General features: G+C 38.7%; 1 protein-coding gene across 2 annotated transcripts in view; it reads right to left on the bottom strand.

Annotated features, from left to right (window-relative positions):
• Positions 1-14,997, bottom strand: part of EDIL3 (EGF like repeats and discoidin domains 3) — a 238,638-nt gene that overhangs the window by 158,699 nt on the left and 64,942 nt on the right. For both annotated transcript variants that reach the window (XM_038123269.1, XM_038123268.1), the window contains exon 2: positions 12,906-13,034. In XM_038123269.1, coding sequence (XP_037979197.1) covers positions 12,906-13,034 — 129 coding nt within the window. The remainder of the gene's footprint in view (positions 1-12,905; positions 13,035-14,997) is intronic.

Below are 14,997 nucleotides of genomic sequence, written 5' to 3'. Positions count from 1 at the left end.
TCCATGAGGATTTGAAGTCTGAACTTTTGTATCCTGCTGTCTATGTAGAAGATGGCAAAACTAAATATTCCAGGACATTTTGACCACTTCTGTTAGTCTGTTAGGAGGTAATTGTAGGACATCATTAAGGCTGGGAGACTTTGGATTGCTCAGCCTGGAGAGGAGGATTTGGGGGAGCTCATTGTGGCCTTCCAGTGCCTGAAGGAACCAATGGGAAAGATGGAGAGAGACAATGGACAAGGGCTGCAGGGACAGCAGCCAGGGAATGGCTTCAAACTGACAGAGAGTAGGTTTGGACCAGATATTAGGAGGAATTTCTCCCCTGGCAGGGTGGGCAGGCGCTGGCACAGGATGCCCAGAGCAGCTGGGGCTGCCCCTGGATCCCTGGCAGTGCCCAAGGCCAGGCTGGACACTGGGGCTGGGAGCAGCCTGGGGCAGGGGAAGGTGTCCCTGCCATGGCACTGGATGGGCTTTAAGGTCCCTCCAAACCCAAACCATTCTGTGATGCTATGTTCAGAGTACTATGCATATGGGCGGGCAAACAAAGCAGATTGTGTATGCATGTCTCATACCCATCCTTTTGAAAAAAAAAAAAAAAAATTAAACCTTGCATGCATTCATGCAGATTGGAATTAGATATTTGTCAAAAGCACAGATCGGAACAGTGGAACTACACATATTTGCACCAATTATGCAAGAAGTGACACATAAACTGAACGGAATCACAAATACCAGGGAAGCTGAAGTGTGATTTTGCCCAGTCATGAAGCTCTTGAACTCTACCTCACTCTTTTCCTAATTTCAGAGACAAAAACTTAAGGTCACGTCTGAGTCAACCTTTTGGATTTTCCAGACCTCATAATTCCCTGATTTAGAGTGTTGCCATTCCAGTGCATGTTTCAAAGTGAAGATGGTATTGGTAACATGAGAGTTTGTACCTCAAATTAGCATTCTAATATTACAGATATAGCCACGGGGGAGCAGCTGAAACATTAATTTCAATCTCATTGATTAATTTCTTCTAACATAGGAAATAATATATTGACTCTCCTAACTCCTGGTGCAATGTCAGTTTCTCAAGCAGGTGTTCAGCTCAAGTAATGCACATTAAATACTAGCTCTGCAACCATAATTCAGCATGAAACCTCATGCCTTAATAATTCTGGTCATTAATATAACATAAATATAAATTAATTATTATTAATCATCATTTTATGGCATCATCAAGTAGGAGAAAGCTGTACGCCCGTGATACAACCTGAAAAAAAACCTCCTCAAAATCAGTATCTCTAATTTGAATTATTCATATGCTTCAAACAGTCAGGATTTCACTCAAGTCCTCATTATTCTCATTACCCATGAATGCACAAAAAGGTGAGCATGTGGCATGTAGTGTCTTTTCACCCCAGAAGAACCATCCCAGATAATTTACTGTGTAAATGAAGGAGGAAAAATGGGGGTATTTCAGCCTTGTTATTAACACCTGACAAGAACAGGTACAGCACAGGCACATCTGGCAAAACAGCAATAAATCCAGACAAAAAACTAAACCCTTGAAATGAGGTAGGAAATGTGGACACCCCTCTGGCATTTTTCTTCCTGTGATTTTGACTGATAATTTTCATAGCTAACTATTTTTTCATTATATTTTATCATCTCGTATATATTTCCCCTGTTTTCTTGATTCCTTGCAACAAAATATGCATTAATTACACAGCCTAATAGGAAAAAAATTCAGTCATATACTTCTTATGGGGTTCCTGTAATTGCACTTATATTTGGGGAAAAAAATAAAGGAAAAAAATACAACAACAAACCATTCAAGAACTAAAGCATTTAGTTATTCCCCTTAGGAAAATGTGATTTTTGGAGTAAATTAATCTCTTGCTGAAAAACGTTAAAAGGCCTCATGTGATCCATATCAGCATAATTCTTCTATATTCTTCTAAAACTCCAGAGGTTTTAGAAGAGCAGCAGTGAGCTGCAGTGCTCAATATCCTCAATATACTAAAGAATAAGGTTTATTTGCTCAAGACAATACTAGTTTTATCTATTCCAGTTTAAAATCTTCAACAGGTTCATTTATTATTCTGGAGCTGAAAGAAAAATGTCAGAAAGCAGATATATCATTCCGCAGTATTTTGAATGCTTAAGGGAATTTTGTATCTGGATGATGAACACCAAAGACCCTTGAGCAAATGACTTAACAGAGATTTTAAATAGAAAAAAAAAAAAAAAGGAATAAGCATAGAAAGGAATCAGATCACAGAGAGTCACACAGTGAAGAGAAATTTCTGAGCTACTAAATAGCAACTTTTCCCAGTTAGAAACATTAAATTTATTAGGAGAAACATTTAGGTACTCTTGTTCTTCTGCTTCTGAACTGAAGTTGTTTTATTGCAGGAGAAAAGCAAAAGGGTCCCTGAACTACTGCATCTATTTTTTTTTAGTAGCAAAGATGTATTTCCTTAATTCATTACTTAAAAACAAGTAAACATACATGGAGAGAAAAAAGTAAGAAAAAGTGATGCCAAAACATGATGTATTTTGCTCTGCCTAATGAGCCCTTTATATAAATAGTTTGGAAAAAAAACTTCTGGTAAAAAACTTAAAGAGGGAAAGGAAAAAACAACAATAATGTCCATCTGTCTCTGGATCCAATATTCAGCTTTTAATTTGTGTTTTTTTTACTCTGGAACCAAATTCCATTTAGAGCTTGCATTAAGTTCAACACCACCAGGTTTTCCATCTGATCATTTTTTCCTAAGAAGTATAAAATCTTCTAATCTGAATCTCCTAGGATGCCAGAATTAACATCTCATTAAAGACCAATTTGCTTTTTCAGCTAAAGAATCAGCTTCCTTCTGGCATTTTTATTTTTTAGCAAGTTGCTTCCATACTGTTGAGTCATATCCTTCTACAGAAAAATCCAGGAGAAAACTATATTATATAAAAAGAGAAAACAAACAGAGGCAGCGCTTCAAGACCATTTCCTAAGTCAAAATTTTATCAGAAGTTATGTTGTCTGGCCTCTTAAAAACCACCAAAGCTGTTTACTTTGCATTAGCCAAGAAGCTAAAAACAGAAAAATAAAGCTACTATCCCATTGCTAGCAAAACCAAATAGTAATTAATCCTAATCATGATGATACTTAGTGATCCCTAATCTGTAAGAATTAATAATTCCTAATGAATGGTGCATTTCAAAAGTACAAAAAGTCCTGCAAGAATTAATTTATCTGGAACTTCACAGGAACCTGAAGATCTCTAGTATTTGTCAATAATAATGACACACATAAAACAAATTATCTGGTAATAAAAACTGTCTTAAAGGCAGTAACAATTGATTAGGAACAATGAAATAGATATGATTTCCATGTAATAATAATAATAATAATAATAATAATAATAATAATAATAATAATAATAATAATAATTTTAAAGTGGTGAGAGACCCATTTTGTACACCAGGACAGGGACAATAAAGAACAAAGTCAACATGACATGGAACATCACAAGAAGCAGCCCAGCAGCTGTGTCAGCAGTTCTCACAGGCACCTGGACCACTCCAGAGGTACTCTTGGATGTGAAAATGTGCAGGATATTGTGTACCAGAATATTTATTTCATTACATCTTGATGTGTCATGTGCTCTGCTGTTTTAACCCGATGCAGCTGCTGCCCACCAAAGTGGAATTATTTGAACACTTATTTTTCCAGACAATGCTAAGAGCACCTATCCAAAGAGCAATTTTCCCCTGTCTGTCAGCATGAGCTCTCCAGGTTTTTATGTGCAGCCTATTTCACTGGCAGATCTGACAAAACATGACTGGTTTATTCTACCTGCTTCTTTTGAAGCTGGTTTAAAAAAATATATATAAGGCCATAGACACAACACATTTCTGGGGAAAACACTCTTTTTTTCTTATTTTTCTTTTTTTTCCCTTTCTTTTTTTTTTTTTTTCTCTGTTCTTTATTTCCTTCTCTTCTTCACCCAACAAAACAGGGCAAAACCTCATGGAAATGGACCTGGCTCACCAGAGATGAGTCCCTTCCAGTACACACAGCCCAGACAGGTTCCAACTCTTGCTTCTGCAGAACCCTGCCTTTAGCAGGCTCTGTGTACTTGGAATTTCCAGTTAAATAACACCTGGATGGAGACCCCACACCCCACAGTTTGTCACAGTTCTCAATGACCTGTATACCTGCTTTTCTGAGTATTTTTGCGTGCAAGGCTTGGCATCAGTGTTGGAGCTTTTAATCAAAACGTGATGCACTGCTGAGTACTTCATCCCTCCAGCTGAAAGCAGGGGCTGGGGATGTGTTTTGGCAAATAAGCCCAGGCTCACAAACTTTGTTTTTACTTTGCAAGGTCTCATCCTGAGCAGCAGGCCTACCAGCAAGGGGCTGGATGTTTTCCATTTGCCCTTTTAATCAGGTGCATAAAATGCATAAAATCTCCTTCAGAGTGGAGAACTGCTCACCCTCTAGTGTGTGACCTTGTCAATTTGCACCTCCAAATAAAAAAAAAAAATGCAGACAGAAAAGTAGGAAAATGTGATATGAATTCCATGAATTCAACAGGGCATTTCTCATTCAAGTGTTAAAAGTTTTCACTACATACAAACACTGTGCATGGTCACATTGACCTGTGGTACCATGTAGGCTTTTAAGGTCTGTATGCATTTCAAAAATGCTTTATGAAATAAATACTCTGATGAAACCTAATGGAATATTAAGCACCTTCTTTACGAGCGCCAGCAGCATTCTGGGATGTGTTAGGAGGAGCACTGCCAGCAGGTCAGTGTGGGTGATCCTTCTCTTTGCTTAGCAGAGGGACACCTGTGCAGCGCTGTGTCCTGTTCTGGGTCTCCACAGGATGAGAGGCACAAGGACGTTGTGGAGCAAAGGGACACAAAGGTGGGGAAGGAATTAACTGCAGGATCCTTCACACAGAGAGGCACCAAAAAGGGCAAATTGGAGGTGAAGAACACATCACCCCACTTTGCTCAGCTTTTGTTGGGTCCCACCTGGAGCCCTGTGCCCAGGTGTGGTCCCTGTTACGCCACACAGAGCTGGGCAGGCTGCAGAGGGTGCAGGGAAGGGCCACAAAGAGGATCCAAGGGCTGGAAGTCTGACTTGGGAGGGAAGGCTGAGAGACCTGGGTTTGCTCATCCTTGGGGAGAGAAGGCTGAGGGGACACCTCACCCCCTGTTCCCCCAGGTAAAGGGTGGCCACAGAGGAGGTGGAGACTCCCTTTGTGCACGGAGCCACATGGAGAGGACATGGGGTGAGGGGTCCAGGGGACTCTGGCTGGACACAAGAGGAAACATTTTCACCGTAACAATCAACCACTGGAATCATCTCCCCAGGGAAGGGATGGATTCCCCAGCATTAGATATTTTTCAGATTCAGCTGGACAGGGCTCTGGCCCATCTTGCCTGGACCATGATTTTGCTCAGAAAGCTTGACCCAGATGATCCTTGAGTGTGGGGTTTCACCCCCGGATTGGGATGACCCCAAAAGATGGAAAAGTCCCTCCTCCAACCCGTGCCTTCGAAGAAAGACTCAGTAGTCTTCTGTTGTCTGTTCTCAAGGTAGTTTATTGTTGGTTATCTACAAGATTCTTCTCCTGAGCTGCTGTGGCCCATTGAGCAGCTCAGACAAAGGCACACTGCCCTCCCAGGGGGCTGGTGCCATCTTTTATATCATATATTATGTACTACATGTTTATGCTTTTTCTCCAATACCTACTATCTATATTGAATGGTGACTTTCTACTCTAAACCAATCTGTGAGTGCCAACATCACCAAAGACATGGAGGCTAGGAAGGAGAAAGAAAGAGGACAGGGCACACCCAAATCCCTCCATCTTAGAACCCCTGACCCCCATGTACAAAACTCAGACCCCTGCGTACAAGGCTTAAAACCCCCCTGTACAGCACTCAAAAACCCTTCCTTTCACTTCGTGACTACTTCTACTACAATACCTAAACTTGTGTGTGTGGCTTGTAATTCTTCATACAGAGTTAGTAACTTGCTCCACAGGCTAAGATCAAAACCCCAAGAGTGTCTTTGGCTGCATGCCAGGGTCTCAGAGCCCCCTGCCAGCAGCCCTGGCCATCCAGGACACCCAGAGGAGAGTCCTGGGCTCCAACGCTTGAGGTCCCTTCCAACCTGAGATTTTATGACTCTGTGAACTCCCAGTTTTGCACCCTCTCCACCAGTTGTGACCCTAAACCTTATTTCCACAATGGATTTATTGGCAATCAACACCAGAGACAATTTTTTTTGGCAGACATATTGTAAATTATGACTTACAACATTTTCTGCCCTGCAATCAATGCCATTTATAAAGCTATTCTGCTTGTATGCATTCAGACCATTCAATTTAGATTTTTGTGCATTATGTTCTCTTCAGGCTACCCAAAAACTAAACATTAGGACCTAATTTGTCAAATTATTTTTATTAATATGTATTGATTGCTTTTAACAGGGCTCCATAACCTATGAGAACATCTTGATTATGTGATAATTTCTGTTTAAAAAATGTGCTTTGCAGTTAATACCACATAAAACACTGCTGTGCAACAGAAATGTGAAGCTCTAGGCTTCAGAATAGCACTGAGAAATGCCCTCAACATGTTGAAGATCTGCAGGGAAGAATTTCTTTTCAATCCCTCCCCTCCCACTCTCTCTCACTCTTTTCCCAGAAGAAACTACCCTTTAACCATGGAACCTGATTATTCTTGCTGCATTCAAATAAGCACAGGCCCACCTCACCTCTGATGTTAACCTTCTGCTGCCAACAGAGCCATTGAAATGGTTTTGAGAGTGAGAATATCAGCAAAAAAGTGAACAATTTCCTTTGCAATTTTTTTTTTCAAATAATGAATCAGTATCAAGAGAAAAGCACAACAGCTCACTGAAGGAGAATTCACAGTCATATAATAAAGTCTTCCTCTTGACAATAAGAAACGTGGTGAGCAAGTCACTTTACATAAATTTTGCTAATATAGGAATTAATACAGCCAATTTGGGTGGCACTACACCCAAAGCAGTGGCAATAGGTGCTGAAATCTGGAGTCCACACTGTATTTCCCAATATCCTGGGCAATCTGCAAAGGACTGTGTTGCACTAGGGAGAGGAATGCCAGCAGGCCAAGGGATGTGATTATTTCCCTAAAATCAAATAGTCAAGCCTGGAGAAGAAAATACAAATAAAGACACCAGGGCCAGGGACTTCTCAGGGTATCTAGTGACAGCACAATGAGAAAAATCTAAATTTTACAAAATTACATTAAAATATATTTGGGCTTTTGGGGTTTGTCCATTTGCTTCTTTGCTTTCTTTTGGCCTGTGAAGGTGATCAAACGCTGGCACAGATTGCCATGAGAAGCTGTAAAGTCTCCATCCCTGGGAATATTCAAAACTCAACTGGAAATGACCTTGAGAAATCTGCATCCCTGGATCCCTGATGAGACTTCAGGTCAGGCTACAGACCTCCACAAGTGCCTCATATCTTCCACTATTCTGATTTTGTGAGTGTCAGTGCTGTAATTTGCATTATTCCTGGCTACCTCATTTACAGCTGAGGTGAATACTTTCATATCAGTTGCACACTAGATGCACATGACACTAAGTAATTGGAATTCTTTTGTAAGAGTGGATTAATTTCACTATTTCTACCTTGTAAAATCCATTAGTACATATGTTCAACGTGTGGAGCAAGCAACCCTCCTTAAAAAAGGACAAAACACACATTGTAAGACTATAAAAGCATCTTTGAAATCATTCAGTCATTTCTAATCGTGGCATTGAAAAGCATCTGCAAGACTGACAGGAAGTGAGTGACAGGACTTTTATCTGTACTAATTTTTTTCAGAAGCCCTTGTCCTGTCAGTGCAGAGGTCAGGAAAGCAAAAGTGGAGACTTAGGTTGTGCAAATAAAGCCACAAAGCAAACAGATCAGAGCACTCTGGGCCCAATCCATTTTACTGAATTTTTATTTAACAGCATGAAAAGGGAAGAACTCCTTTGATTCCTGCGTTTCTGGCTGAGAGACAGCAGCTGTCAAAGAAATATTTTACTTTGGATACTGGGAAGACTGAACTGATTATGGAAAACTGCAATGTGCCAAGCAAGGAACTCCACAACCACTTCTTAATCACTTGGAGGGATAAAGATGCCATGGGAGGCTGGCATCTCTGGCTCACCTTTCAACTCTTCTCCCTTCCCTCAGCCTCCATGCTGCACTGAAACCCAGCTTCCCTTGATCATTAACCATAAGATCATTAACTTGCCTTTCCACCCTTCCAAAATGCACGCAGGCATTTTTCACCATGTTTTTCAATAATGAGATCCTCTCAGTGAGAGCTGACATAAAAGGTACAGGCACTTTCCAAAAGGATGCTGGCAGCCCATTTGACATCTGTTATTTTTTTTTTTCACTTAAATAAACTAAACATGTTCACCAGTTTATCCTCTCAGACAGTTATTGAATTTCAAACTTGGAAGATCAAAACCGAGTTGTTTCAAGATGCTCAGATTTCAAATGTGAACATGGTCAACCCGTGGAACATGGCCTCATTGCCTTATGGCATAATAAAGGTAATAAACTTTTTTTTCTTGTCATTAGGACTGTGTTTCTCCCCCTGTTTTCCCTTATGCACCAAACAAAACAGGAAAAATTTTTATTTCAAAGAAAACTTCCTCCAGTGCCATTTTATAGATCCATTTTTGTGCTGTCTATGGCTAATTAGTCACCCAAGTTGACAGGCAGCACATTAAGAGTTTTCCTGAACAGAATTAATTAATTACGCCTGTTAATTGTCTGTAACAGTTGTTGTTTATTGCATTTTGATAATTTACATGATTCCTGAGAATGACTTGTGAGTTATTTAAAAGATGTAAAATCTGCCAACTACTCTTTAATGCATTTCAATGCCAATATTAATTAATTGAAAATTATTTTGTTTCAATTTGGGTTAAAATTAGTTTCCATATATGTAGGCAGGAGTCTGCTGAAGAGTTAATTTGGACCATAGTGTTCTTATTATCTCTGGAAAACATCCTGCTATTTGGAATGTTTGATATAATCACCTTTTATCTGTTTAGCCAAATCCTTTTTCACCTCGCTGGAGGCTGTGCTGTACTGAAAACAACTAAAACACACATTTTCCTGCCTTTCCCTATCTTATCCTCTGCCAGTTTATCAGATGTTTGAGATCTGTTAGAGCAGTGAGAAACCTGGCTGCACAAATAGGGTGATCTTGCAGATCTACCACCTCACCTCAAATCTAGCACCGCTAAGTTTGGTATAAAAGTGAACATAGGAAATGAAATGGGATTGCCATTAACAAAAGAGTAGGGGCAGAATGGGAATAGCAATTTAGAATATGCAAATTACTCTCACAAGAATTTTTCATAAATTTTGGTTTAGACACACTCGATGTCACAGGCTCAGAAAAAATTAAGTATGGCAGAAAAGTTATATTTTTCCATGGGTAAATTTATAAAAACACATACTTAGTTAAACTTATTAGCTTGAAATTGGTATTATTATGAATATCAGGTTATTTTGAATTTTAATTCTATTAAGGTAATAAAGGAAGTTGCATTCTTGAGAATCCATGCAGCTCCCAAACTGCCTGAAGTATTTGCTGATCTATTTAGGGAAGACTTCTGCCTAAATGTTTGATCTTCCTGGGTACTTGTATGCATCTATTTTTCTTTTCCTCTGCATAGTTCATGACTTGCTGTCTGAATGGGACTGCCTTTTATTTACCCACATTAATGCATGATTAAGTAAAATCCCTGTTGTCTTTTACTGCGAAAATCCCCCTGTTCAAGGTATGTCCCTTGAAAGATTTATGACTTCCCAGCAGGGGCCCAGAGTTCAGTAGTGCATCCTGTCATTGCACAAAGTCTCTAACGAGGGAGATGCAGACAAGACCAAGCTGCTTTTAAATTTTATTTTTTTAATTTTCTGTGCAGCCCTTTTGAGGGAGACAGAATGGCACAAGCCCTTCTCTGTGGTTTTTTGTTGTTGTTGTTGTTTATTTGTTTGAGTTTTTGTTTGTGGTTTTGTTTGTTTGTTTTTGTTATTTTGTTTATTGTTGGTTGATGTTGATGTTGTTTTTCCTCACCCTCCCCTTTTTTTTCCTGCATGGTACCTCCTGACACCCTAAACACTAATTTTTAACTTAGTGTTTCCAACTGCACAGAAAAACGTCAAGAAGGCTTTTTTGAGATATGAGGGATTAAGAGATTAGCTTCTGAGCAAAAACTCATTAAAAAGCCAAAGAGAAGCAACCTTTGCTAGCATTCCTTCTTAAATCATACATCTAATAAACACTCTTAGTAAGAGTGATCACTCCGGGTCTTGCACTCCTGGGCTCCTCTAGACACATCTTACAACATTATTTTACTTTAAACTCTTCAGCATTTGAATTAACGGAGATGATTGACTAACAGCTTGCACTGATCACCATTATTTTCATAGGAAAAATAAAATTATTTTCTTGAAATACCACTTTTGTTTCCAGTGTCTTATATGACCACATACAGGGTTACATAATGCAGAATGATCTTTTACTAAAAAATAAAATATTATTTTAAAATCCATTTTTAAAGGTTTTAACAAGGCTAGACTGAATCCATACATGTAGCAAATGACAAACAACAACTAAATTAACATTCTGGATTTCAGTAATTATACGAGTATTAATAAGTTCTTTACTTAACCAATGTTGTCCAGCAGATATTCCCCATGGATTGCAAACTAGAAATGTAACATCCTGCTTCTGTAAGTGCTGTGATTGCCACACATTGTCAAGTTATTTACTTATGCTTTAGTCTGTTTACCAAACTGAGGTTTTGTTGAAGTGCTTGAAGATTTTAGTTAAGTATATGTGTATTTTTTAAAGCCCTGTTAATGCTCATCTGCTAATTACAGTGACAATTATCACAATATGAATTTTTTCTCCAGATTCAGTCTCGTCTGGCATTGTCCCAGTCATGTGCAATGCAGTTTCCTGCCAGCCAAGTACACAATAAATCCAAAATTTTCCTGAAGTGAAGCCATGTCTAGGCTTTTTTAGGGCAGCATGACATATATCCGTGGGATGAATTCAAGCACTGATAAAAATTATAGGGAAAGGGATGGAAAATAAGATTTTAGGCAGTGTCTCTTGGCTTCTTGTGTGGGCAAGAAGCACCTCCTTGTGCAACTCAAACTTTAAGTGGCAACCAGCTACAACAACATTTTACAGTCAGAAAAAATTGCAGTTGGTGTCTGAAGTGGAGCATTCTCCCGCAGGAACTAGCTCCTTTTCTTTGCAGAAAGTTTAACTTAAAATGAATCAATTTAAATCCAAACTCCCTTAAAAATGCATTGTAGACACCTGGAACTCACTCTAAAAAGAGCAGTAGCACCATTTTCAGGAAAGGAAATTAAAAAAAAACCAACCCTCATAAACAAATCAACAAAACAGTCCTTTATTTCCGTACTAAGTTCTGCTCCCTTTACCCCATGGCAGAGACATGCTTACTCCACAGAACAGTGAACCCTGGTTCTCTCTGTGTAGTTTTTAAAACATATTTATTCAATTAAATAATTTATTACTAAAAAATGAGACCCACACAGATTAATGGCAGTTGCAGTGTTGAGCCCAGCTGTGACAGTTCCATCATTTTGCTCTGTAAACATATTTTCGTGCCTTCTTTGGGATAATACAAGAGCCCAGTTAACTTTCAGTGAGCTGTCTACCTCTGTGTTTTCCTTCAGATTCTCATTTTCTCCTTAAGTTTTCTAAACACAGAGGCCTGACCTGCTGGGTGTTTTGGATCTACCACCCAAATTTAGGTTTACTTTAAGTCAAGTGCACATCACAAAAATTCAGTACATTTGACTTGTTCTCTTTGCACTCATCTAATGATTAATTAGAGCCTCCAAATGGATAATTATTTTGAAATTCCAACAAGTGACCACTACGTGTTATTCTGGTTTTCTCCCGTGCTGTTCCTGTCTCTTCATTTGCATGAGAAATTGGTCTTTACTCCAGACATTGGCATAAAGCTATCAGAAATGACGATTTAAAGGGCGCTGATTGAAGAAGGATACATTGAATTATCATAGAATTATATAGAATTATTGATAATTGATCTTTGAAAAACGTTGGTGATGTTCAAGTTGCCACTACGGACTTTCCTGTGGACTACTGGACTTTTCTGAGTAATTATATTCTGCATATGCCATTTCAACTTAATTACTTAACTTTCAACTGTTATTTATTATAGAGATGCCTATGGCACAGATATAAGGTTAAAAACCCCCAAAGTGACCAATATAAGGACCCAACTGATGCCTTGGGAATTTAGCTTTTGTATTGTCCATATATTTGTGATCCTGCAGCTCTTTAGTGCATAACTCCAAACTCCATACTCAGTGTCAGCTGCTGCTGTCCCATTTTGGGCAGACACAACAATTCCTCTCCAGGCCTGGCAGTCAAGGACATCTCACTGCCCCAGGGCCCAGAAATGGAAATAAAAGTGAGTTTGGGCAGCAAACTTGGGGTAAATGCCTTCATTAGCTGAAGCTGTAATTGGAAGATTAACCCCCAGTATGTAAATGAACCAAACTTATAAAAGCATGAAACCTGCGAGTCCATTTTTGGGTGTAGGCCCTGAGGGAGCTTTGTCTGCCCAAAATGTTCCTGAAGGCCCTTCAATAAATAGAAATGCTTTTTATTTTTATTTTTATTTAGTCTGACCCCTCTATTTAGGTAGCCCCAACAAGGCATCACCATCACCACATAAAACACCACGGACAGGATCACTGCCAGGCCAGCCACAGGCTCACGGGCCCCTGGAGCCATTTCAGCAATTTAATTTAATTTTCACTTACCAACCTCCACAAGGCTGGAGCAGTTGGGGTCTGTGAAACCCTGGGGACACTCGCAGGAGTAGAAGTTGTCATTGAGCCCTGACAGGCAGATGCCACCGTTCTGGCAGGGGTTGGAGTCGCACACATCCGCTGTGGGCACAAGGAGAACAAAGTTTTTGTAGAAAACCCACCAAAAATTACCCACAGGCTCTAAACACATCAGACTTTTGGTAACTAAGTACAGAAAGAAATGACAAATTCTTATGTCTTTTGCATGACTTTTGGCTTATTCAGTCTTGTATCTATTTAACAGCACAACTCCAGGTAATCATCTATCCTTAATCTTCCACCCCATAAAATGTGGTTGTCTTAAACTCAATCCATTTGCAAAAGACAATAAGCAAATGGTATTTTTTTTTTCACTTTTTCTAACCTGGAGACTCTCAGGATATCTACAGATTTCATTCTGTCACCAATGGGATAAATGGAAGCAACCCTAAAGAATACCCCCTAGGCTTTGACCAACTTGAATTTAATAATTTTTCCCAGATAGTTTATCTTATATTTACATATATATTTTTATCTATCTCAATCTCCATCTTTAAAGGCAGGTTTTTGCTCTCTACTGCTCAGCATAGCATTTAAAAATAGTTTTTTGTGCACTAAATGCATCTGAAAGAATGATCTACAGGTAGACAATTATTAGAGAACAAGTACCTTATTTTCTGTGGGGTTTTTTTAATTGAAAATTGCCAAGGTTTTTTTTTTACCATGTAATTGAAGAGATTTATAGAAATTAATTTGGTTTATTTCAGCAATACTGACATTACAGCATGTTTTGGATTATTTTGGTGGCAAACTCAGCTCAGGATTTCAACACCTTACTTACTTCACATGGATTTCAGATTAATCCTTGGTGTGAGAATTTACACCTAAACATTGGTTATGAAATATAGCTGATGCACAAAATGCCTTTATGAATTCTGTGCATCAGTTGCACAGGAAAACTGGAGTTGTGCAGTAGTTTGCTGGGTGATTTGTAGTTTTATTTAATTTTTTGTCAGCTGTAGGGTGCCTTCATGACACAGAGAGCTGTCATGCCCTTGATATTGTTTTGTCTTGAGGACTGTCCAGCTGATGGAGAAGCAAAGCTATTCTTGAGAACAGTAAATAACATTTTCTATCTGAATTTAAATAAGCCAAGACTTCTCATTTTCTGCTTTTGTTTCATTATTGGGGTAGCAAAGGATGGTTGTTTCTTACTTTATGGGGATTAGGCAATTGGTTGTGAAAGAACAGCTACTATTAAATGAATTCTCTGACAACTGTATTCCCATACCTCTAATTAAATTAATAAACTTAATAGCATCTGGAGCAGGAACACTTAGTATGCAAATCCGCATGGATATTCTGATTAAAATGAGAGAGGATATTTTTGCTGCATATTTCCTGATTTGGTGTCATTCTGATTTCAATAATGCCATTGGCATAAAAGGCAAAGCGACAAAAATGCTCTTTGAATTTGTAAATTCTACATTGAACGACAAGGAGAATTCATACAAAATGTTACATTATATTTCCAGAAACTGAAATCTCCTGAAATGACCAAAGTGTGGACAGTCAGCTGCGTGGTTTTAATTTGCCTGAAAATTCGTGTTGGCTTTTTCAGCCTGAAATAAAGTGACCCGACCTGCAGTTTGGGAGTAATAAAGCAGATGTTCTCCTCTGTTAACAGCCATTTATTTCCATGTTCAGGAAATAACTGCACTAATTGCTCTTTTGACCCAGCACCTTGGCCTGTCAGTCACTGTTGTAACTTTGGTAATGTCATTGTACCACAGAAATCACAGAAATAAAATGAATAAAGAGCACATCTAAAGAGAATGGGTTTAAAAAAATAAATAAAGAAAGCACAGGGAAGTCAAAGTTCCAAAAAAAAAAAAAAAAAAAGCCCAAAAAACCCCCAAAACAAAATAAAACAAGCAAATACCAACCAACCAAAAATACAGCAACAAAAACCAACAAAACAAAATAGAAATTAAACCAAAAACAAATGAACAAACAAAAAGGCAAGGCAAAACCAGCTTATCCTGTCTCATTCACATAATCTTAA

This window comes from Motacilla alba, chromosome Z (genome assembly GCF_015832195.1).
Source record: "Motacilla alba alba isolate MOTALB_02 chromosome Z, Motacilla_alba_V1.0_pri, whole genome shotgun sequence".
NCBI classification, from domain to species: Eukaryota; Metazoa; Chordata; class Aves; order Passeriformes; family Motacillidae; genus Motacilla; species Motacilla alba.
The sequence above is the reverse complement of the archived record's forward strand: the minus strand, read 5'-3'. Positions and strand labels throughout refer to the sequence as shown.